The 22,316-nt window shown below is 43.5% G+C and overlaps 1 protein-coding gene across 1 annotated transcript in view; it reads left to right on the forward strand.

Moving 5' to 3' along the window:
- The window catches only part of WASH1 (WAS protein family homolog 1), a 48,365-nt gene that overhangs the window by 11,663 nt on the left and 14,386 nt on the right, over positions 1–22,316 (forward strand). The window contains exon 3 of the mRNA XM_009332901.1: positions 2,431–2,584. Coding sequence (XP_009331176.1) covers positions 2,436–2,584 — 149 coding nt within the window. The 5' untranslated portion in view covers positions 2,431–2,435. The remainder of the gene's footprint in view (positions 1–2,430; positions 2,585–22,316) is intronic.

Here is a 22,316-nt window from a genome sequence, read left to right on the forward strand (position 1 = left end):
GCATTGAGTACCTCAGCCTTTTCCTCATCCTCGGTGACAATGTTCCCCCCCGCATCCAATAAAGGATGGAGATTCTCCCTGGCTCTCTTCTTGTCATTAATGTATTTGTAAAAACTTTTTTTGTTGTCTTTAACGACAGCGGCCAGGTTGCGTTCTAGCTGGGCTTTTGCCTTTCTCATTTCCTCTCTGCACGACCTAACGAGATCCCTGTACTCTTCTTGAGTCGCCTGCCCCTTCTTCCACAAGCGATAAACTCTCCTTTTTTTCCTGAGTCCCAGCAAAAGCTCCCCGTTCAGCCAGGCCGGTCGTCTTCTCCGCCCGTTCTTCTTGCGGCGTACAGGGACAGCCTGCTCCTGCGCCTTTAAGACTTCCTTCTTGAAGATCGTCCAGCCTTCCTGGACCCCTTTGCCCTTCAGGACTGTCTCCCAAGGGACTCTCTCGACCAGCGTCCTGAACAGGCCAAAGTCCGCCCTCCGGAAGTCCATGGTTGCGGTTTTGCTGGCCCCCCTCCTTACTTCACCGAGAATTGAGAATTCTACCAGTTCACGGTCGCTAAGCCCAAGACGGCCTCCGACCACCACACATCTCCCACCAGTCCTTCTCTGTTTGTAAACAGCAGGTCGAGCGAGGCACCTCCTCTGGTAGGCTCACTTACCAGCTGTGTCAGGAAGTTGTCTTCCAATTGTCTTCCTTCTCTTACCTCTCATATGATTCATTATTAAACACCCTCCCCCCCAAAAAAAAACCAACCCCAACCAACCCCACTCCACCCCCCAAAAAAAAAACAAACCAAAACAACAGCCACATCACATTTACAGAAAGTCTTTCCTAACCTGCTGTGGTAGGATCAGAAAGGACAAATTCGAAGAGGATGGATGGTGTTTCTTAAATATACAGGAATGGCTGCAGGCAAGTCTAATCTGGTATTTTTTCATTTTGTGAAGAAAGATAGGGAATTTAAAGAATGTGTGAAGTACCCTCTAATTTTCACCTATTAAACAGTCATTTTATGCTGTAACTATCTCTTCAGGCTCTTGTTTTGTGAATTTCTCCAGTATAGGCTCTGTTTCTATGTTATTCTCTGCCTGCTCTGCTGTACAGGCTGGAATACCGTTTGCACACAGCAGTGCTCCCTGGACTAGCTCCTGCAGACCTCCAAGTACCATGGAGGGAACGTGTTGTGTCCTGAGATGTCTCTGTCTGTTTCTGATACCTTACTTTTTGATCCTCCGTTGTTTTGCTTCTCTTCAGCTTAATGAATATTTTCTTATATGGATGTACAGCACTCTGCGTGATGAAACTCTGTAATAAGCAGCTGTAGACTGTGTTTTTTTACAGTCTGAATGAGCAAGACACACAGAGGAAGCAAGTTTGAAGGGAGTTGTGTAGGCCTAGTGGCAGAGTTTGGATTAGAAAATTGTACGGACACTCTACTTGGTTCACTAATCAGGCTGTCCTAACAGTAACGTATTTGCGGGGTTACAATTTCTACTGTGCTCAGAGAAATGGATTTCTTCTCTATACCCTCCTCTGTGTCCCGGGAACTTTTTTGTTATTTTTGTGAGCAAAAACATGGGAGGCAGACTCTTTGGGAATTGCTGAGGGAGAGGTGAGCAAGGCTGGCAGGATGGAAACACGTGTGATACATAGCCTTCTCCTGGCTGAACTATCGAGCAGTGGTATGGGCCCAGCTGCATCCAGGAGCATGCATACTGCTCTGGTGCATGTGTTGAACATGAGTGAAAGATTTCAGTGACCTAAACGGGTTTTATATGTGAACGGATCCTAAAATAAGGAGGCTTCTTTCAAGACAGTTACTAAGGAAAAATCCAGTCACCAGAAGCAACGAGCAGCTCCTGGGAGTCTCAGAATGGAAGAACTCTCATTAACCTACTTGGAGCAAGGGCGTGTGTGCACATGCATACCCTGTAATTTCATAGCTGCTGTTCTTGGAAGGGTAGCGGTGGTTGTGTTTCTTGGAGCAGAAATGTAAGATGAAATACTGCGTTTTGCTAATAGGGTTGAATGACCTGAAATATATCCATCTGGAGTATGAAGATGAGAGGAGGGGACAGGGTGATTTCTGACGAGTCGTATCACCACCCTGAACTGACTTTGCTCCAAAGTGTGGTCTTTGTTTTCAGCACAGTACTGAGCGGAGATTTGTTAAGTATCATGCTAAAAATAAAATCATGGTTCCCAAGAGCACCCAGATAAGCAAGAGACTCCCACTTCACTGTAGCTGCCTTGGATTTATTAAAAATCCAGTATGTCAACCTTACTACTTGTGCCTTTCTCCTCAGCTCACCGATTCTGTTGCAAACGCTTTCCTAAAATAATTAGGGAAGCAGAGAGTGGAAGTCCCTGAATAAAAGCTGTGGTAAAATGGAAGTGTGTTTACTGTAATGACCTATTTGCTCTTTCCTTTAGGCACAATGGCTACCGTAGCCCAGAAGCACTTTTTGGAAGGGCAGACGTACTCAGTTCCCCTGATCCAACCAGACTTACGCAGGGAGGAGGCTGTTCAGCAGGTGGCAGATGCACTTCAGTATCTGCAAAAGGTGTCAGGCGATATCTTCAACAGGTACGGTGCTGTCACATGGGGGTTGGGGGCTTAGCATTCAGCAATAGGAAACAGAGTGCTGTGATAAGGTTGCAGCAGTGAAAGGGCATTGCATTGGCAAGCAATGGAAGTTCAGTAAAGGGATAAAGACCAGATGCACTTCAATAGAAGTTTATTGGATTTGGGTCTGTCAAAGTTAAGCATAATGAAATGGCTGCAGTCAGCCAGAGGTTGTTTGTTACTAATTTTTTATTCAGTGGCAGACTCCCACAAATTGCATTACTGCTTCTGCTGCAGTTATCCTTTATTCTTTCTTGTTCATGTTTTAAATAGGAAACTTTCTTATTTAGAGTGTCTCGAAGATATGTCTTTTTGAGCCATTGTACTTGGAGCAGTGGAGTAGAAAATGTCTCTTTGTTCTGATCTCTGGGACTTACAAACTCTTCTCTTTGAGATTCTGGTGTTTTGCACTGCTCTTTTTGTATGTTGGGAGGGCTGAGCGCATGGGAGTGTCTGTTCTCGCCACAGTCTCATCATCCATCTAAACTGATCTCTTCAGGGATCCGGCCCAGACATGCCACCTCTTGCATATGGTCATCTTTAGGATTGGATCTAAAAGGCTGCCTATATAGCAGATCAGAGAGATTATTGTGTTTGCCTACAAATGATGGTAGATAGCGTGGTGCCTTCTTTCACCCGATGCCATCTTTGATATCTCAGCGCCCTGAGATGGCATATCATATCATTGGTATAGAAACAGATAAGCATTTATCTTCTAATAGCCTGATTAGCAAAAGCACTTGCTTTGATTTCAGTGGGGATCATGACTATATAGGTTGATTTATTATGGTGTGAGCAGGACCGTGGCATTCCTTCTTCTTTTGAGTTTTTTGGGTTTTTTGAGGGCAGACTGAAGTTCTTCGATTTTTGATAGCGATACTTTGAAGGGCAGCCTCTGGGGAAAGGGTAGTCACTAAGGCTGAGCTCAGGTCATTGAGGCAAATAAAGGTTTTTCGTTGGAATAGTCTTTGTTTGGGCGAGGGCCAGGGGTGTGTGTAGGCTGGATTATGTTGAACACAAGGTCTCATTCTTTTGTGCACTTCTCAGTATGGGAACCCTTCATGATTGTCCTGGTTTTGGCAGGGATAGAATTAATTTTCTTCCTAGTAGCTGGTACAGTGCTGTGTTTTGGATTTAGGGTGAGAACAATGTTGATAACACACCGATGTTTAAGTTGTTGCTAAGCAGTGCTTACACTAGTCAAGGACTTTTCAGCTTCCCGTGCTCTGCCGACTGAGAAGGCTGGAGGTGCACAAGAAGCTGGGAGGGGGCACAGCCAGGACAGCTGACCCAAACTGGCCAAAGGGACATTCCATACCATGTGACGTCATGCTCAGCACATAAACTGGGGAAAGCTGGCCGGGGGGGCTGCTGCTCGGGGACTGGCTGGGCATCGGTTGGCGGGTGGTGAGCAATTGCATCGTGCATCACTTGCTTTGTGTATTATTATTATTTTATTTCAATTATTAAACTGTTTTTATCTCAACCCATGAGTTTTCTCACTTCTACTCTTCTGATTCTCTCCCCCATCCCACCGGGGCGGGGGAGTGAGTGAGCGGCTGTGTGGTGCTCAGTTGCTGACTGAGGTTAAACCACGACAATGATATAAGGCTGGGAGAAGGCTTTCTAGAGCTGCCAGAAACATGTGGAAGGCATCTCTTAAACTTGAGACTGGTTGGTAGTGCTGTCCCTCTCTGTGGGGCAAATAAAGCTATTGATAAAACAGGAGTGGTTCTTTGTTTTTTTTTTTTTTTCCTTTTCATCCTACTCGCTGCTTTGTAATGCAGTACCCTGTAATTTCCCCAGGGAGACAAGCTTGCTGTTTTGTATGCAAGTCACTCCTGAGTCCTGAACAGTGACTGTGATGCTGTTCCCTCGCTCTTTGGTGCACTCATGACTTTTAATTACCAATTTTTTCCAACAACAGAGGAGGCTTCATTGGGCTCTTTGTTTGCTTTGCCTTTCCTCTGAGGTCTCGGCTCTCTGATATAATTAATAATGATTTAGTAATTATGCAGGCATCTGATTAAAAGTTCCATGACCTTGGTTGTTCCATGCCAATCAAGGGGCAAAGCTTTCAAGGTGGGAACTTTGCCACTTAGTGAAGAGTGACCTTTTATCTTCCCTTTCCTGAGATAAGGCAGCTCTATCTTCCATTTCCAGGAAGGAGCTGCCTTATCTGGGGAAGCTGGCTGTTCTGATCTGCAAAACAGCAGCTTGCAATGTTGATGGAGAGGAAACTTGTTCAGTATGGCAGACTCAGCTGAGTGTGTCAAACTCATTACTTCAGTACTACAAAGATGCAGATGTTCTGGGGTTGTTTTGTGGGAGCACTTGGATTGGTACAGTGCTTTCGAGAGCGGCAAGCTGATTTGTAATTTGTTGAAGGTGGAATGAAAGAGTCTCTCTTACTCTCTATGGAAAGAGGAATCTTTCCACAACCAAATCTTTTTTCCATGTTAGCTGGTCAAAGCTTCTGCTTTGAGTTGTTGCTGACATGACAATTGAGTATGAATTCTTAAAATGAACATGTCCATCCATTGTGCAAGGAAGGTGAGCTTTTTCTCTCTTTATTTGGAAACTGGCTGAAGGCAGCTGTGATACTGTTGTGGTTGTAGAAGAAATATTCCCTGGGCCAGTTAGTGGCTGTGCAGAACCAGCAGCGTGGATTCAGTCTTCTCAGGGGGACACAAGAAAGACACCTTTGCATTTGGAGAATTGGGAGAAAGAAGATAAGCAGCTTTCCTCCCCTTCCCCCTGGTTTGGGGAATCTGGGAAAAAACCCATGAGAGAAGTCTCTGCCAAGCTGTCTTCCTTCCAAATGCTCTCAAGCAAGCCGACTTGCTATTAAGTTTAACTGTGGCAAGGTACACGGTGAATGAGGCACTTTGCAGAGTTCATTAGTTTGTAGAGAATCAAGGGATGTGTAGGTGTGAAATAACAGGTAAACTATAGGTGAGACCCAGAGCAGACGCACTGGGAACAGCCTTGGAGAGTAGGTCTAGCAGCCCATAGCAGCTAAACCTCCTCTGTATCTTGCTGACAGTGCACCTGGACTGTGATCTGGAATCACTAGGAAAGAGCAGGGAGTAGCTCAGCATCCCTCTCTTGTCATATTCCTAACCCTTGGGAGCAGGGACCCATTCGGCCTCTTCCACACAGAGAACAGCAAAGTACCACATCCTGCAGAGGGAGGGCGCTGACCTAGGCAGGCTTTTGGCTGCTGGGCGGTACAGGTTGATGTCTTAGGTCAGTGCCGTCAACAGCCCCGTCCTCTTAAGAAGTTCTGTCCTCTTGGTGCTGATACCAGTACTGTGAGGAGATCAAGAGGCTGCACGTACCTTCCAGGGTTGTGTTTTGGAGTAATGGAAGTTTTAACCTTGTGTATGTTAACTGAATTCACGTAATTAATCTGCTGTGGAAGCTGCAGTAAAGATCAGATTCATTGCCTGTAGCTACTGAGATTTTAATACATATCATTACTGCTTAAAACATAAATATTCTAACATAGCCAATCTGACATAATATCTGTATGAGTTTAACTCCTGGACTTTTAAGAAGGGCTTTTGATACAGGTCACAGGAGGCAGAATCACCAATTTAAACACTCAATTAACCAGTAGTCTTTCATCTATTTGTTTCATCATTACCAGCATTTTCTGGGTGACAGCTTGTGTTGGAATCATGTGCTGTGGAATTTTTTACAGGAATGTTGTTGTGATAAGTACTTCAGATAGGTGGTGGCTTTAGCTTTCCTGAGATGCCCCCCTGGTTAGCTAGGCTTGCCCTTTGGGATTTCTCAATTTCTGAGAGGTTTTTTTGCCAGGAGATGTTAATAACCTCTAATATGTCAGTTCATTATTCAGAGCGTACATTTTTGTATAACAGATTTGTGGAAAATTGCCTATGAGGTTATGTCATGGAGTGTTATAGCAGTAGAAAGAAAACAAGTACTTGGGGTTGGAATGTTGTTATCAAGGTCCTGGTCTCCTTTGCCTGTAATCCAACCACAAGTTGTCCAGTATACAAAATTTCTCATCCTTGTGTTTCTTTCAGTTTAAGGAAGAATTTCTGGATTGATCTTTTTAAAGATCTTTATTCAGTGTCTTTCGCTTGTCTGGAATAGTGTTTTCCTAAACAGGCATATCCTCCTTGTTCCTCCCCAATTGGATTCAAATTAATTTCATATTAAATATTTGAAAAGGGCTTTAATATTAAACAAAGGTTTAACTGAGACCCACACTTCTGAAAGCGGTAGCTGGAAAACAGAAGCACTGTAGAAATGCTGTTAAGCATGGGGAGGAAGTCTGGTAAGTGTGTGATTAAGGAAGGTAAGGAGGGCTGTCTGGGCAGCAGAGCCTTAAGGGATGTTTGGGACAGGAGCAGGGTTGAGATGCAAGTAGTCCTGAAATTGAAAATGCAGACAAAACCTTAATCATGAGGTGCATTTGGCTGTTCCCCCCTCCTTGTTTTAAAGTTATTACTGTGATTAGTCATGATGATCAGTAATGGAAATGGGTGACTGAATTTCTCCATAAGAATGTACTTGATTTAGGAGGTCTGTGGAATGTATTATTAAATGTTCGTGGAAACTTGCAAAGAAGGGTCTTGCTGCAAACTGTACTGTGTTGTTTGTTGTGCACTGTGGCTCTGGGGTGCAGCTTGGAGCTTGAACACTGCATTGTAGTTGTTCCTCTGCTGGCTGTAAGGGTTTGATCTTACTAGGAGGAGAGCTGTCAAGAGGGCTCCATTGTGATGGGTCACCATTCAGGTGAGTTTAGACGAGGAGGCTGGCTGTAGCACAGGGCATCAATTTTTCTCCAGTTAATTTGAGTGATATGGCTCTTGTTAAGCAACAAGTCACCTTGTGGTACTTTGAAGTTGTCCCAGAGGCCATCTGAGAGAGGATGCTAGGTCTAGTTTCGTTCGGAGACCCTTCTCTTGACGGGCTGTAGGAGCAGTCATTCACTGCCAGGAAGATTAAGCAGAAACAGTGAGGTAAAGGAGTGAGTGGATGGTCCTGCAGACATGAGGACATGGAGCATGGGGAAGACAGAAGGAGGAATTTTGCCTGCAGGTATTGGTTATTCTTGTAGAGGCATGTCCAAGTAATGTGGATTTTTTTTTTTTTTTTTTTAAGTGTAGCACACACTTTCTAAGAAACCACTCATTTGTTTTAGCTCTCATGTTCCTCTGGAAGCTAAATTTGAAAGCTTGTAAAGATGTAGCTTGAGAGAAGTTCCCAAACTATTGGGAAGACTTTAGGAGGCAACATATGGGGGTTGGATCAGCATGCCTGAAAGGTTGGTGGCAACTGGCAGTAGCAAGCATCCTATGCCCTCAAAAAGAGGCGGGGGGATAGTGACTGTTCTGCAGAAGTCCAGATTACAGCTCTTTCTGGGTGCTGCTAAAATCCCTAAGCTTAAAATCTTGTGGGATCTGAGGCCCAGGCTCAGTTCAGATGCCTTGACAGGCTGTGGAGCAGGGCAGCAGGTGGGAAGGGGCACAGATAGAGCTATCATAGCTTGAAATGAAATGGGAATAGTAGGAAAGAGGAGACTGAATGCTATTAAGTCATTAAAAGATTATTCCTTCAAAATGAAACAAACATAGTGGAGAATTAGCAAGACAGGATTCTTGCTCATCTCAGAAAGTGCTGAAAGTCTGTGTCTTTTGGACTTCCAGAGATTAAATGTATCTTTTGAAGGAGAGGAGCAGAATGCTAAATTTGATTCTGCAAGCAAGATGCTTTTTGTGTCATTGTCATTGAAATGTAGTGATGGTTACTTAAGCCCTTGCTCTAAGTCTACTAACAGCTCTTCCACATCAGTTTCTTTCACTAGTGGTCTGTTTATCTTTGAATCCCATTCCCCCAGAAGGAGGATGATCAATCTGTTCTGCCTTAAGTGATTGAAAGGCAGTCTTGAACTTGATAAGAGAACTGTAGCCTTCTGTACGCTAACAAGGCCTTTGGCATAGATTAAAATGAGAAATTTAAAGAAATTATTGAAGTGCTTCACCTTCAATATCCTCCTCCAAGCAGACTTAAACTTTTCACACCTAATAGCAAGTCTGCTAAGTGGTACATTTTAATGAATAACTAAAAGACTCAGTGCCGGCATTAATGCAAAATGTTTCTCAAAGCATGAGATGAGTTTGCCGTAGCTACAGAAAACGTTCTGTGGGGAGGAAGGGCTCTTAGTGCTTGATTCGACGTCTGAAAAGAAAATGATGGAATATTGTGTCCAGGATGCTGAAATGGCCATCCAGGAGCACAAAGGAAATACAAGCCTTACCCACATCCTCAGTCACTAAAAATAAAATGAGTGGTTTAGGTGCAATCATGCTAAACTGCTGATATATCAATTTGCTGTAAGTAGTAAAAAAGTGAAGGAAAATGCAAAAGTTGCAGGAGAGGTGTTTTCCCACTTCTGGAATTGGTCTCAAAGCTGCTTAGCAAAAGGAGGCAGGTTTCAATTTCAGACTTAATGGAGCTCTTGAGAGGATTCTCAAGGCCTTTACAAGGCCTTTCATGGTAGTGGAATATCTAGTGGAAATGTGAGACAGTTTGATCAAAACAGATGGCATGTGCAATAGGAAAGGCAAACAGTAGGGAGAAACTTAGGTAACTTGGGTACATGTGGTTTGTTGTTTTATTTTAGTCTGTGTTTTTTTTAACCCTAACAGGTTAGTCTCTTGTTTGTACTGTGTTCCTTGTTGGAGAAAACTCAATATTGAGTAGCAGCTTTCAAGTTCTGGTGAGCTAATTCTCTCCCTGGTCCTTAAAGACAGGACAAGACAGACTCCCTGAGAAAGCCAAGAGATTCGAAAGTAGGAAGAAGTGTAGGATGCACCTACCTATGTAAGTGCAACTCGGTAGCTGATAAAATACTCAGCAGAATATGCATTGTGGCTTGACCATCCTGAGGCCTGAATCTGTTCCTTCCTCTCTGGACAACTTTCATTCTGCTTTTGCAACTCTGGGGAGATCAGATCCATTCTCAGAAGGAGGGTTTGTTACTCTTCAAAGAGTGGAGGAGTGATACCGAAAGAGAGCAGAGGGAGGCCAGGTTGCTGTTTCAAGGAGGGCTTTGCTTTGAAGGTATTTGGTTTATTTTCTTTCTTTGGTCATGAGCAAGGGGAAATCCTACCTTAGCTTCTAGAGAGGATTGATTATGGCAATGCTGATATTTGTAACAGGGATGTTGCTGTCTACAACTGTATGAGTTGGATTTCTTGAAAAGAGGTGTCCCAGAAGAGTCTGTGATAAATCTTAACATGCTTAATAAAAATAATTTCTTGATAGCATAGGAACTTCTTGCTGTGCAGACTCTGTTCATGCAGCAGAACTTTGCATCTTGAAGAAAATCATTATTCAAAAAAAAATTTGGTCCAATCACATGCAGTTCATAGTGGCTTTCTGACTTAATTTTCTTTGCTTTTTGTTCATATTTTTATGTGTCTGTAGGCTAAAATCAATTTACTGCCATCTATAGACTCCCTGTGGCTCAGCAAAACTTTTCTAAAATGTTTAAAGAGCTTTGATTTTAACACGAGAGATGCCACATGTAGTAGCTACCATTGTTTATTATTCAAAGGCCATGTTCCAAAACAGATAAAGCCAGTTTCAAAACCATCTATGGAAATAGCCTGTAGCAGGAAGAGGCAAAAGAAACAAATGTTAGACCCGTTTGTGGAGGTGAGAAGTAATTATCTTGATAAATAGTGCCTTCTTTTACCAACGATTATTTTAAAGCACAGTCAATTTGAGGACAGAGCTGTGACTAAGTTGAAGAATGGATCACTTTGTATACCCCCAACTGCTATAAATTGGTTTAAACTTTTATGAGCTATCTTGTAACAAAAAGTACAGAGGTGTAATTACCCTGCTTTTACTGCTTTAAGAGGTGGAAGCCCAAGAGGACCTCTCTCCTATTAACAAGATGTAACTTTTTGCTTACTGAACTGTTTCTGGATTGAAAAGGTAGTGTGTGAATAGCCTGGAGCCCAAGCACTATGCAACTGCGGTGAAATAACCTTCTTTGAAGCCGAGTGCAGCAGGGTCTGAACCAGCTGATGCTTGTGGAGGCTTATGGACTTCAGAAATACTGTCTGACGCATTAATGCAGTGAGGTTTTAAATGGCTGAAAGTTCTAATATTCTAGAGCATGAGAGTAACATATCCAGAAATAATAATGGTGATGTTGTATCCATAATGGTCTAAAGGTATGTGAGAAGAGAATTCCACACTGAACCCTAAAGCAGGCCTTTCTGCATAGCAAGACCATTGAGAGCCCTTTGAGGAAGAAGTCAAAAAATTTGGCAGGGGATGGAAGTGGTGGTGATCTGTCCTTACCACGTGCCAGAAAGACTTGTTCCAGTGAGCAATGCAAGTCTTTACCATTGGACCAAGCGTTCACCTTTGCATGTTTGTTTTCAGTTAATTCTGAAGCCAGAGCTGCATGGGCATGTTGACACCTTTTCTAGGCTCATCTCTTGAATGTTGTTTCAGGGTTTCTACCTGATTCAGACAGATGCTAACATGTGAATCACCTGTACATGGTATTCATAAATGTTTGGGGGTGCCTTAAAGGTAGCATTGGGTTGGAGGAAGACAGCAGTTCAGCGTGAGTGTGGTGGGAAGGTGTGGTAGGGAAATGAGTTTTAGAGGGTAGGGGGTGGACGAGTTGGGCTACAGTGTGTCTCTGGCTGTGTTTTGCTAACAGCTGTGGTGCCAGTCCCTCAGTAGGTTAATGGGATGTCAGTGTCAATTCAGGGTCCAGGCAGTGACCTGGGCCTTGAGAGCTGCCCGGAGAGCAGAGGTGGGTCTGACCTCCCGGCCACAGCTGTGAGTGACTAATGCAAAGAGGTCTCATGGCTGCAGTGCTTTAGCATAGAAGTGTTAAGAGTACTTCTCTAGTTGTGATGCCCTAAGAAAGTTCTCCAGGAAAACTCAGAAACTCTGCTTGTTGCGCAGCTGAGTAAACTTCCTTTCCTTGAAGTACTCGGGATGGCTGTGGGTTGGAAGGATCCAGATCCACTTGATGGGAGATGCAGTGGCTGAGGTTTTTGTCCAGCAATAAGTCATGTCTATAAACAACTAGGGCAGGAGGTGGCTGTTAATTAACAGATTTGGAAAAGGTCTTATGAACTGCCCCATCCAGAGACATTCCCTTCCAACCAGCCAAGTGGCTGTAGCTATTAGTCTCTGGAAATATCCAAGGAGAAGCAGATCATAACAAGTCAGTGTGTGCCTCACAGCAAAAGAAATGTTCCTTTTTTTTCTAGTTTCTTAGCCTGTAGGTTTAGCAATATCGTCAGATTCTCCCACTCCCACTCTTCTTGACACAATTGCCACATCATTCTTTTCTTATACAAAGTGATAGCTCTACCTTCTCAACGAGCTTCAGACGCTGGACTCTCACACGTGTTGGAGTCATTTTCTGTTCCTATGGATGAGTTTTATCTACTCAGTCAGCCCTGGAGGAAGAGATGCAAATAAGTCACTTTGTTTTACAGGCATGACTTCCATCAGGGATCTAGTGTGGAGAAAAATGTCTGGAAAATAACACTGAGTGGCTTGAAATGGGTATTACAGGCTCCCCCCTATATAAGTGGGAGTGTGTACACTGCAGGGAGAGATGTGGGAGGAAACGCCAGTGCCAAAGGTCTGTTCTTCATACTTGACTGGTGGATTAAATTCTCTTTCCATGGTCCTTCTTTCTGACTAGCCATGGTGCTGTCACTGGGCTTTTCCAAATGGGGTAGATTAGAGTTTGGGTGTAAATGCAACTGACAGTTAAGACAAAGCAGGGCTTTTGGAGACAGCAGATCCATTTGCAGATGCTAATGAAGGAGTTCTTGTTTTTCTTCCATCTAAATCCTCCAGACAATCATTTTATTGAAGGAATCCACCATGCTGTGCCATTAGGGGAGAGGAGGTAATAAAAATTATTTTTGGAGCCAGGGATGAAGGATTTGGATGTTAAAGTGTGTTAAAAAGAGAACCCAGGTGAGTAATTTAGTATCTTCTGAGTTGGATTCCATTCTTAATTTATCCAAGAATATGATCCTTATTCTGGATTAATACACATTTTAAAATGCAAATACCTGGTTTTATTTTACTTTTAGGACTTTCATTTTAGATCTACCATCAAAGCTGAATAAGAAGATATGCTTGATGGGCTTAAGAGGCATAACAGGACATTCCTTTTAGAAGAGAAGGTAAAGCTGTTTCACCTCTGCTCTGTGGTAGTGCAGCAGGAAATTATCTATGAAATATATATAACACGGCGGTCATTCCAGTAGCTCAGCACCAAGAAACTAGAAAGTTCATGGTCTCCACAGTTCAGTTCTCTCTGTCACTTTGGCCCAATGACTGGGTTTCTTTGGTTTTGCTTCAACAACAATACTTTTGACAGTGGCATCCTGGATTTTGTTGATTCCAGAACAAATTCAGACTTTGTGTGACTTTTTTGAGGGAGGGAGGGTGAGAAGCTCCCAACTCCTGTTGGGTCACTGAGCACCAGGCAGGGTTTTCTTTGTTCTTTCTAGCACGTGGGCGATTTAGGGGGCGAAAAAACCCCAAACAACCCCACAGCCAAAATCATGCCCTTCATTATGCTTCATGCTTACTTTTAGCTGGGATGAGGGGATTAGCTGTTGCTAAAGGCATTGGTCCGTGAGAACATTGTGTGAGTATGTCACAGGGTGAGTGGTTAGGCTATTAAAATTTATGAATTTACGGTCCTGGCAGTTTTAGGCTGGGGAAGGAGGTTTGAAAAGTATACTGTACAAATTTGTACTGGTATTATTGTGAAGCTAGTATTTCCATTCTTAATGACTATTTGTGAGTCACTACGTGGGGAAGATGAGTTTTAAAAGGATAGTGAGGAAAATGAAATCCTATGTCTAGAACCAGTCTAAAGGTGATGTCTGATCACTGATGTGCCCCAGACTGTTTCATTGAAATGACAGAGCAGCTGTCAGTCCAAGCCGAGAGGCATCTGCTCTTTGATGCTGTTAGAAAAATCTCTGCCTGGGCCCCAAAGTTTTTTGGGGAAAATAACTAGAAATCCCTTAGGAAAGTAAGAAGCGCTGTAATCACTCAGAAAAGGTGTTAGATGGATAACGTGTCATAAAGAGTTACTCTCATTTGTTAAAGAAGCACTTATGCTCAAATTAGCTTGTTGATGGGCATATCATAGAAGGTGCCTTTTGAGATTTGAGCGTGACTGCAATTGATTGTAGGAAAATGAAGAAATAACACTAAACAACCTCTGTTTCTGAAGAGCAAATATTTTGAAATAAAAGGCTCCATTTGCAAAAAATACAGAAAGAAATCTTTCCTTTAAGAGAAGGAGACCTGTTTTGAAAGAGAAGGATCTGTTATGAGAAGAAGTTCAAATTGGAAGCATGGGTGAGAAAGGGAAAAGATGTAGTTAGCAATGAGGTTTCATAACTAGCAAAGGACTGATATGCTTTCTCAGAAACAGTTATCTTATACGGTTGGGCTTGTTTTCATTGTAGCAAAATTTTGTGGGAATCTTGGGAATCGGCACTGATCCTCACAAGATGCTGAGGAGGATCATTGCTGAACAGAAGCAGCAAATGGCAGTGCTTGCATGGGCAGAAGTATCTAATTGAAAGAGGAGTGGAAGGGAATAGAAGAAATTTGATTGAGTTGTAAGCTGTTGAAAGTACAGCGATCGCTGCAGCAAATATGATGAGCGGAAACACAGTACTGAGAGCAAAACAAAATGACCTGGATATTCCAAGTCATCCTTCAAAAGCTAGTTAGGTCATTTACCAGGTATCTGATGACAACCTCAGTAGGTCAGGACAAAGTCAGGAAAGACCACAGAGGCAGACCCTTATTACGTGGTGGAAGTCAGAAAGGAACTGAGAGTTACAAGAAGAAGAGATGAAGTGCAGTTGTCTTTGAGGGTTTCACAGTTGATGAAACAGACTGCTTTATGGTAGCAAGTCCTTTTTCTTGGTTAGGCTTTCCTTCTCCTGAATATTCAACTCCAGTTGTGCAGTTCAGTGGTTTTTATAGAGACTGATTTCAGTTGGTGACTGTTGTGTAATTACTAGCTTGTAAATGATAGCTCTTAAGTATCTGTTATTGAAGAGGGGACTGGAGGGTTCAACTTGTAGCGTGCAAGTAAAGTTCTGTGTGATTGCCATTAGCTACTGGGAAGTGGGGAAAATTTAAAGCCAATGCAAAAACCTTTACCTTCAAACTTGTGTCTTAAATGTGGGGAGAGGGTATATTTTGGATCCAGAGAAAGAAGTGGTGATGGAGAGAATGGTCAGTGTTTTGCATCGGTGCTTGCTGGCCGTAGTTTATTCTAGAGAGCAGCAGTGGGATAGATTTGGCAATGGGGAGGCACTGAAGAGTATAGAAGTACTCACACAGGTGGTCTTAAACTCAGTAAAACTGAAAATAAAATGACTACTGAAATGTATGTGTTAACTCCTGTGAATTAAAGCAAAATTGTTCAAATCAGTGAATGACGGACTGAAAAATCTGGTCTGCTGGGACTGTACTGTGAATTTCCCCGGATTTCCTTTGTCATGGGGGACAAACAATTCCACTCTTGGTGTCACAAGCAACTGAGACTTAACGCTTGGAAATTGCTTTGAGATCTTTGGGTGAAAAGCTATGAAGTTCTAATGATATTTGATTAAACGCGAAGAAAAGCAATGCTTTTCTTGGAGAATGATTAGAGTTTGAACTTCTATCACAAGGAATCATTTTCCGCGCTAGAGGCAGGCATGTTTTGATCAGCATTCTTATTCTTGGTGACAATGACTGTTTTGGCAGCAGAGATAAACAGACTAGGAGCAGTATTTGTGCTACGTGCCGTGTTGGTATGAAAAGCCTCCATTCCAATGAATGATTGGGACCTCAGCTTACCTGGTATGTTCAGCCTTACATTAGGGCAAGCCCTGTAGTAGAACCTTTAGGGACGTTCACTAAATCAGTTCTTATCACACGTGTGCAACTGGGTGCTACTTACCTTGGTCAAGAAAACTGATTTAAAACCACTTGGAAGGTATGGGGGAAAGCTAGGAATAAAGAGGAACTTCCTGATCTTCTGCTCTAAACCAGGCGTTCCTCTTGCTCTGCAATGTTGAGTCAGCATGGACTGCCTTGCCAGTGGGGAGGAAGGCTCTGCAAATGTCACTCTTCCTTCCCACGTTATGGCGATGTAGCGAGGCGTCTTTGGCTCAAGTGAGGCACAGGCTAAACGGGCTGGGGAGGCTCCTGTGGAAGGTAGCCACAGCAGGGAGTGGTAGTCCCTGCTGTTGCTGCCTTCAGGTGAAGCTCTGAAGAAACATCCGTTTTGGCTGGTGGCTCATGCATTTCTTTTCCAACCCCACCTGGGAGAAGGCACAGATCAGACATTTAAATCCAGGCTGATCTGTCTCCTGTGACTACTGCTGATAGGAAATGTAGAGCGTAATGCTGATTAAGAGTGAAGTGTACAACAGAAGCGTTGTTTGTGTAGAATCAGACATTGTGCCCAAATGAAGGCTGGGAAGGAGTTTCTTCTACACTTGGGGATCCAGAGGAACCTGAGACCTTTTTAAAGGTGTTAGCTCTCCCTACCCCCAAATACTGTTCACCACAGGGTCACCTGGGCATTTCTCCACTGCTTACATTTCCTGTGACTCTGTGTGGTGATAGACATTTTCTGTTCTGTGGGGACAGTGAGGAACATCTTTGGCTATTCTAAGAAAGGAGCTTTGGTGGGAGAAAAAGAAACCTAATGTTTGTGTACACAGTTGATTAATTTAAGGTTACAAGGTGCCAAAACACCTTCTCAAGCTATCTGCCAAATCTGGTCTATAACTTCAAGCAACATGGAAATAAAATTTACTTCTGACAGTCTCATAAAATTCTGTCCAAACAGGATTAGCCTTCCTTTCAATAGTGATATATAAAAAGAAAAAAAAAAAAGAAAAAGGAAAAAAATATGCTTAAGGCTATTACTACAAAAGATCGAGCTTCAGTGAGTAAATACTTGTGAGGATTTTGCAAGGATGAGTGAAGACTATATAGATAATAGTACTTACAGCATCTGCTGCCTAATACCTCAAGACTCTTTCTGTGGCTGCTGCTCTGGGAAGCAGCTCCATGGTGTTGTTCAGTATCTGCCCCCACATTGCCAGTGGAGGAACTCAAAAGGTCACCTATGAAACTCCAGCAATACTGGTAGAAGAACCAGTTTTTTCCCATTACTTCTTTTAGAGCATCCTTCCCAAAAGTTGTCACCATGATGGTAGAACCTGTTGTATTTATATATCTTAACACTATTAATGGAGAAGTAGTTTGACCAAAAGTAGCCTGTGTAGTTTAAATAGAAGATCTAATTGTGGAATTTATTAGCAAACACAGACTTTCTACTTAGTATACACAGACTTTCTACTTAGTATATATTTCGTCTAAAAAAAAGGAAAGCCTGTCCGCTTTCAGATCAGTCAGTGGTGGAAGGCAAGTAAAAAGGTTGGAAGTTTAAAGAAGAACTTGTTTGTGACTTTTTTTTTTTTTTAAAAGGCAAAGAAAAAAAGAAAAGCTGCTTTTTGGGGGAGGAGAACAAGCTGCAGGGGAAGAGGGAGAAGGGTGCTGTGATGATAGGTCAAAATTCTAAGTTTCCAGTTTTACATAAACATAATTCACAGTAGTGTGAGTACCTTGTGAAACAAGAGATTAAAAATCAAAATGAAATTATTTTTGTGTAAGACCATGACCTGTGGAGAGTGATGTATGCCAGATCCTGCTGAGGATAACCTGGCAACCTTGATCACTCTCCAATCTGAAAAGCCGTTTGGCATCACAGGAGCGGGGCAATATGTGAATGCTGAAACACCTGCAAATCAGGCTCAAGGAGCAATCAAAGTGCGATAAACATTAATTAGTATAATACTCAAACCCTTAATGAAGGAAGAAACGTTGATTACACTATCACACTTGGGATTTCTTTCTGTCAGAGATGGTGTATGATGACAGTTTCTGATTACACTTGCTCAGACACAAAGTAAGACTTTAAAAACTGCTTAAATATGGAGGAGAGAGAAGAGCAGAAAGCAAACAAGTTGATCTTTCTTTGAGTGGTTGAACGTATTTGGCTTTTTATAAAAGCATACATTTTTGCTTTTTGCCTTTCAAACTTTTGAGGCGAATTGGCTTTGTGAACTGGCTTTGAACACCTCCCTGGATCACTGTGAACTGTAAATGTCTTAGCAGCCTTTCCTTTGCTCTCTCCATCTCGATCCTGCGATGTTGCCAGCTGCTGGGGCAGAGGCGCTGCCTGGGGGTGGGGAGAGTGGGGCTTGGGCTTCTCACAGTCCGTTTCTGACTGTGCCGGCCATTGCTGCGTGAACTCTGAGCTGGCCCACCGCAGTGTGTAGCAACATCCATATGCGGTAAGGCTGTTTGTAAAGCACACTCTAGTGCCTCATAAAACATTATCCTTTGTTAGCCAGCCAGAACACACTTAGATATTCTAGCCTAGCTCTCTAGACCTGCTTCAGTCTAGTGGATTGTGCATCAAAGCCCTGAGTTATGGGTACTGGGGGCGATGCATTGATGTTTCCCCGTCACTTTATCAGCCTGAGGAGCCATAAAAGCCCGTGGCCTTTTTTCAAGAAGACTGTTAGACAAATTAAAACTTGAGAAAGTTTGAGATTTTCTTCTTCTCCTTAGCATACAAGTAGAAGAGAGCAGTGACGTGTCTCTGGGTCCCAGGAAAGAAGCGGGAGAGGAAGGGGCTCGGTAGCCTGAGAAGAAAGATGGACACTCAGCTCCCTCAGCACCACCCTCTGCTGCTGCTTTCATCATGGGATGATGTCTCCCCTCCCCTGGGAGGTAGTCTCTCCTCAACTCGCCAGTGGTGGTCTCACTTCTGATAACCCACTGAACCTCATCCTAGTGGTTTAATGATATCTCATTCATCAGTAATGGTATCATGCTGGTTTTGGCACCAGTGCTGTGGAAGGATGAATGGCAGCCAGCACTGTTATCTTCCCTTGTTACCCTGCTCCAGCACCAGCCACTTGGAGAGTCTGGGGATGTAATAAAATACAAGAACCATAAACTCCGTCCCTTCTAATTTACACTCCTGCAGTAAGGGAGGAATTTAATAAAAGCGCGCTTTGTTGAAAAAAAAAAAAGCAGCTTGACTTTTAGGCAAAAAGCCAAGGGTTTAAGAACAAATTTACTGTATGTACCCTGAAGTTTAGAACAGCAATGCTGAGCATCCCCCTGCTATCTCTCAGGGCTGGAGCCTGGGCTGGGAGGAGACCAGAAGCCTGACTTGCTGTGATGTGTACAGTCCTCCTTTAAGGAAAAAGTAATTTAATACTTCGGCTGCCTTATCCTCCTGTGCAACTTCATTTCTTATTCTGCTCTGTAATGTTCTTTCTCCTTGGTTGATCGCTTACTTTTGTACTTCAGACATGAAATTGAAGTTCTTTGGTATTCTAGAAAGGTTTGCTCCCAGCCTCTGCTGCCTCGCCTTTCTCATTCACCTTGGTGTGGAGCTCGCCTCTTCTCTCTCCCACTTCCCAAGTTTTGTCATCCCTGTCACTTTTGGGTGATGTGTACGTGGACAGCAAAGGGTCTCCTTCTGCTGTGATGCTTCCCTCCAGCTGAATTCTGTCTTGCTCAGCCACCTTTCTGTGAGTCTGTCAGCCTGTCTTGAAACCTGCTCTGATTTTAAACTTTTTTCTGATGCTGTCTGATCCCTAGCAAATATAGATGATAAAAATCACAATTCCTTTTTGGCATTGTGGAGTGCTTGGAGACCCTCCTAGAAATACAGTGTTATTGCCAGTGCTGACAACTGACAGACAGTGTCCAGTGTCCTGGATGCCAAATTCCTAATGCCTCAAATCTTTTTCCTATGGGAATAAGAGAACAGTAATTCTTCCCCCATGAGCAGACACAGACACGGTAGAGGAGGTCTTTCAGTAGCCGCCTGAATGTAAGGATTATCAGAGGAGTTATAAGGAGATAACGGGAAGTGGTCTGCTCCATGGCTGCAGATGGGACAGAGGATATGGGGCCAGCGAGGGAGGCAGTGAGGTGGGAGGAAGCATCCCTGGGACCTGCTGTGGGTGTTGGGAGAGAGTTGTCTCTAAAATGGAGAGGAGCTCAAGGTAGCAGGATGAGGGCTTTAGGAGAAAGGAGAAATTAGATCTAAGTTGGGAGTGAGGTGCAGGGGGCTTGACTGCAAAAAGATTTCAGGGACAAAAGAATGTGAAAGCTTGAATCAAAGCAGCTGAAAGATTGGCTTTAATATCTGCTTAGATTAAAAATAAAAGTCTGTATGGATTAAGAGATAATCCACTAGATAGATTTAATCTGCCACATGTATTACTTCCCCAAAGAAAAGCATTGGGAGGAGAAGGTTGGTTTGGCTCAGTGCCCAGGATTTAAAGGCAGGTGATATATTCTCCTTTCTTCTGCAGGCCCCCTTTTCACTTGTCCCGAAGCATGCATCCTGCCCAAGGGGAGGGACTGTTGCTGTATGCCTCCTGCTTCTTTGCAACTCCAAAGTCACATTGAATCTAACTAAAGGGGTTTCTCAAGCAGAAAAGAGTACCAAGAGCAAAATAACACAGCAATGACTAATAGGATAGGCACGGGGTAGGTTCAGATGCTGATGGTGTTTTTGGCTGTCTGAGTGCAGGGTTCTGAGGGCCATTTCATTAACACTTACCCCTCCTGTCCTGATTGCAATTGCCTTTCAAACAAATGCCACTCAGTAACACACTACCTAAATGGAGGTTGAGGTCTGAATGCTACCTTGCTTCAAATGCTTTGCCCCTGAAATCCTTGGCAACAAGCCCTCTCCATCCCTTCATGTTTCCTTTCTTTAAAAACACCAGGTTGACTCCTTGGAGTAATTTCAGTTTCCCCAGCAGTAGAAATAAAGTTGCTGGAGGACACTTGAACATGGGGGGGGGGCGTTCCATGTATTTTTCAGTATCAATATGGTATATTGTCTTTTTTAACTAACACATGCAACTGTATCTTGAACTGTACATGCATAACAGTCATGCACTTTTAGGAGCCTGCACATGTGATGGAATCATAGAATCGTTTAGGTTGGAAAAGACCTCTAAGACCATCAAGTCCAACCTAGCACTGCCAAGTCCACCACTAAGCCATGTCCCTAAGTGCCACATCTACACGTCTTAAATACCTCACATTAAGTTGTACATACTTTTGGTGAAGAAATTTTTCCTAATATCCAATATAAACCTCCCCTGGTGCAACTTGAGGCTGTTTCCTCTTGTCCTTTCACTTGTTACTTGGGAGAAGAGACCAACACCCACCTCGCTACAACCTCCTTTCAGGTAGTTGTAGAGCGCGATGAGATCTCCCCTCAGCCTCCTTTTCTCCAGGCTAATCCAGCCCAATTCCCTCAGCTGCTCCTCATAAGACTTGTGCTCTAGACCCTTCACCAGCTTTGTTGCCCTTCTTTGGATGTGCTCCAGCACCTCAATGTCTGTCTTGTAGTGAGGGGCCCAAAACTGAACACAGTATTTGAGGTGTGGCCTCACCAGTGCCGAGTACAGGGGCACGATCACCTCCCTACTCCTGCTGGCCACACTATTTCTGATACAATTTTCTGATGGAATTTGGATTAGTTGGATTGAAGTGGTTTAATATTTTTTTTCATAGTCCTCTTGCTCAGAAACAAATAAATTAATTCTGTAGACTGGTGTGTATTCCTTCTGTGTTGTGTGCCTGCATTTGTACCACCTCAGGTGAAGGTTTTTGGCATATCTTCTAAGGTCAGTGGGATTTGGCCTGGCTAATCCTAGAGTAGGAGATCACAGGAGAAAGTATAGGGTGCCTCAGAGAAGAGCCATCATGGTTTGAAACACCTGAGCTGGCACTGGACAACTTCCCCAGCTTGTGCTGGGAGCAGGCCATCTGCCTGATACTGTCCTTTTATTGGTGAATGTAATCACTCTCGGTTATATTTGGTGGGCAGTAGGGATGGATGAAGCTATAGATGTCTTCCCTCTTTCTTCTCCATTACTGTTGCAGCTAGGGGACAGTACTTGCCAGTCATGCTCTGTCTTTAGGGATGCCTCCTTTTCAGAGAGGTTCCAGCAAACCTTAAATGAAAAAAATGTACATGGCACTGTGGACTGAGAGGTGCTGTGCTTTCTATTCTTCCCCTGATGCTGTCCGTGTGCTACAGGAGGTGTTAGTACTCTAGCACCAAGAAGCACTTTGTAATAGCCAATGCTAGCATGCTGTTTGGTGGGGGCGTAAAGGGAGTTGTGGCACCATTCCTCTCCTAAACCAGGTGTCTTAGAGGATGAATGTTAGATGTGGAAGTGGTTAAGGGTGAAACGTAAGGATAACTGGGATTCCTCAAAAACTCCTTTGCTTCTAAACAGCTAGCGAAAGAGTGAGTGTGGGAAGGGAGAGGAAGAGGTGTTACCTGGCGAAGCAGTGCAGATGACATGGGGCAGGAAAGGTAGTGAGGGAAGCGTTTGACTGCCTCACTCGATCCACTCACATTCATGGAGTGGGAGGGAGGAGAATGGTTACTGGTTTCCAGGCCCGAGCTTGCGTAACTACTTGCTTAACATTTCCTTCTGGGAGAGGAACATGTGCCTGGTCAGCCCCTGAGAATTGTGTCTGGGAGTCAGCAGGGTAC

The sequence above is a fragment of the Pygoscelis adeliae genome, unplaced genomic scaffold, assembly GCF_000699105.1.
Source record: "Pygoscelis adeliae isolate BGI_AS28 unplaced genomic scaffold, ASM69910v1 Scaffold38, whole genome shotgun sequence".
In the NCBI taxonomy this organism is placed as follows: domain Eukaryota; kingdom Metazoa; phylum Chordata; class Aves; order Sphenisciformes; family Spheniscidae; genus Pygoscelis; species Pygoscelis adeliae.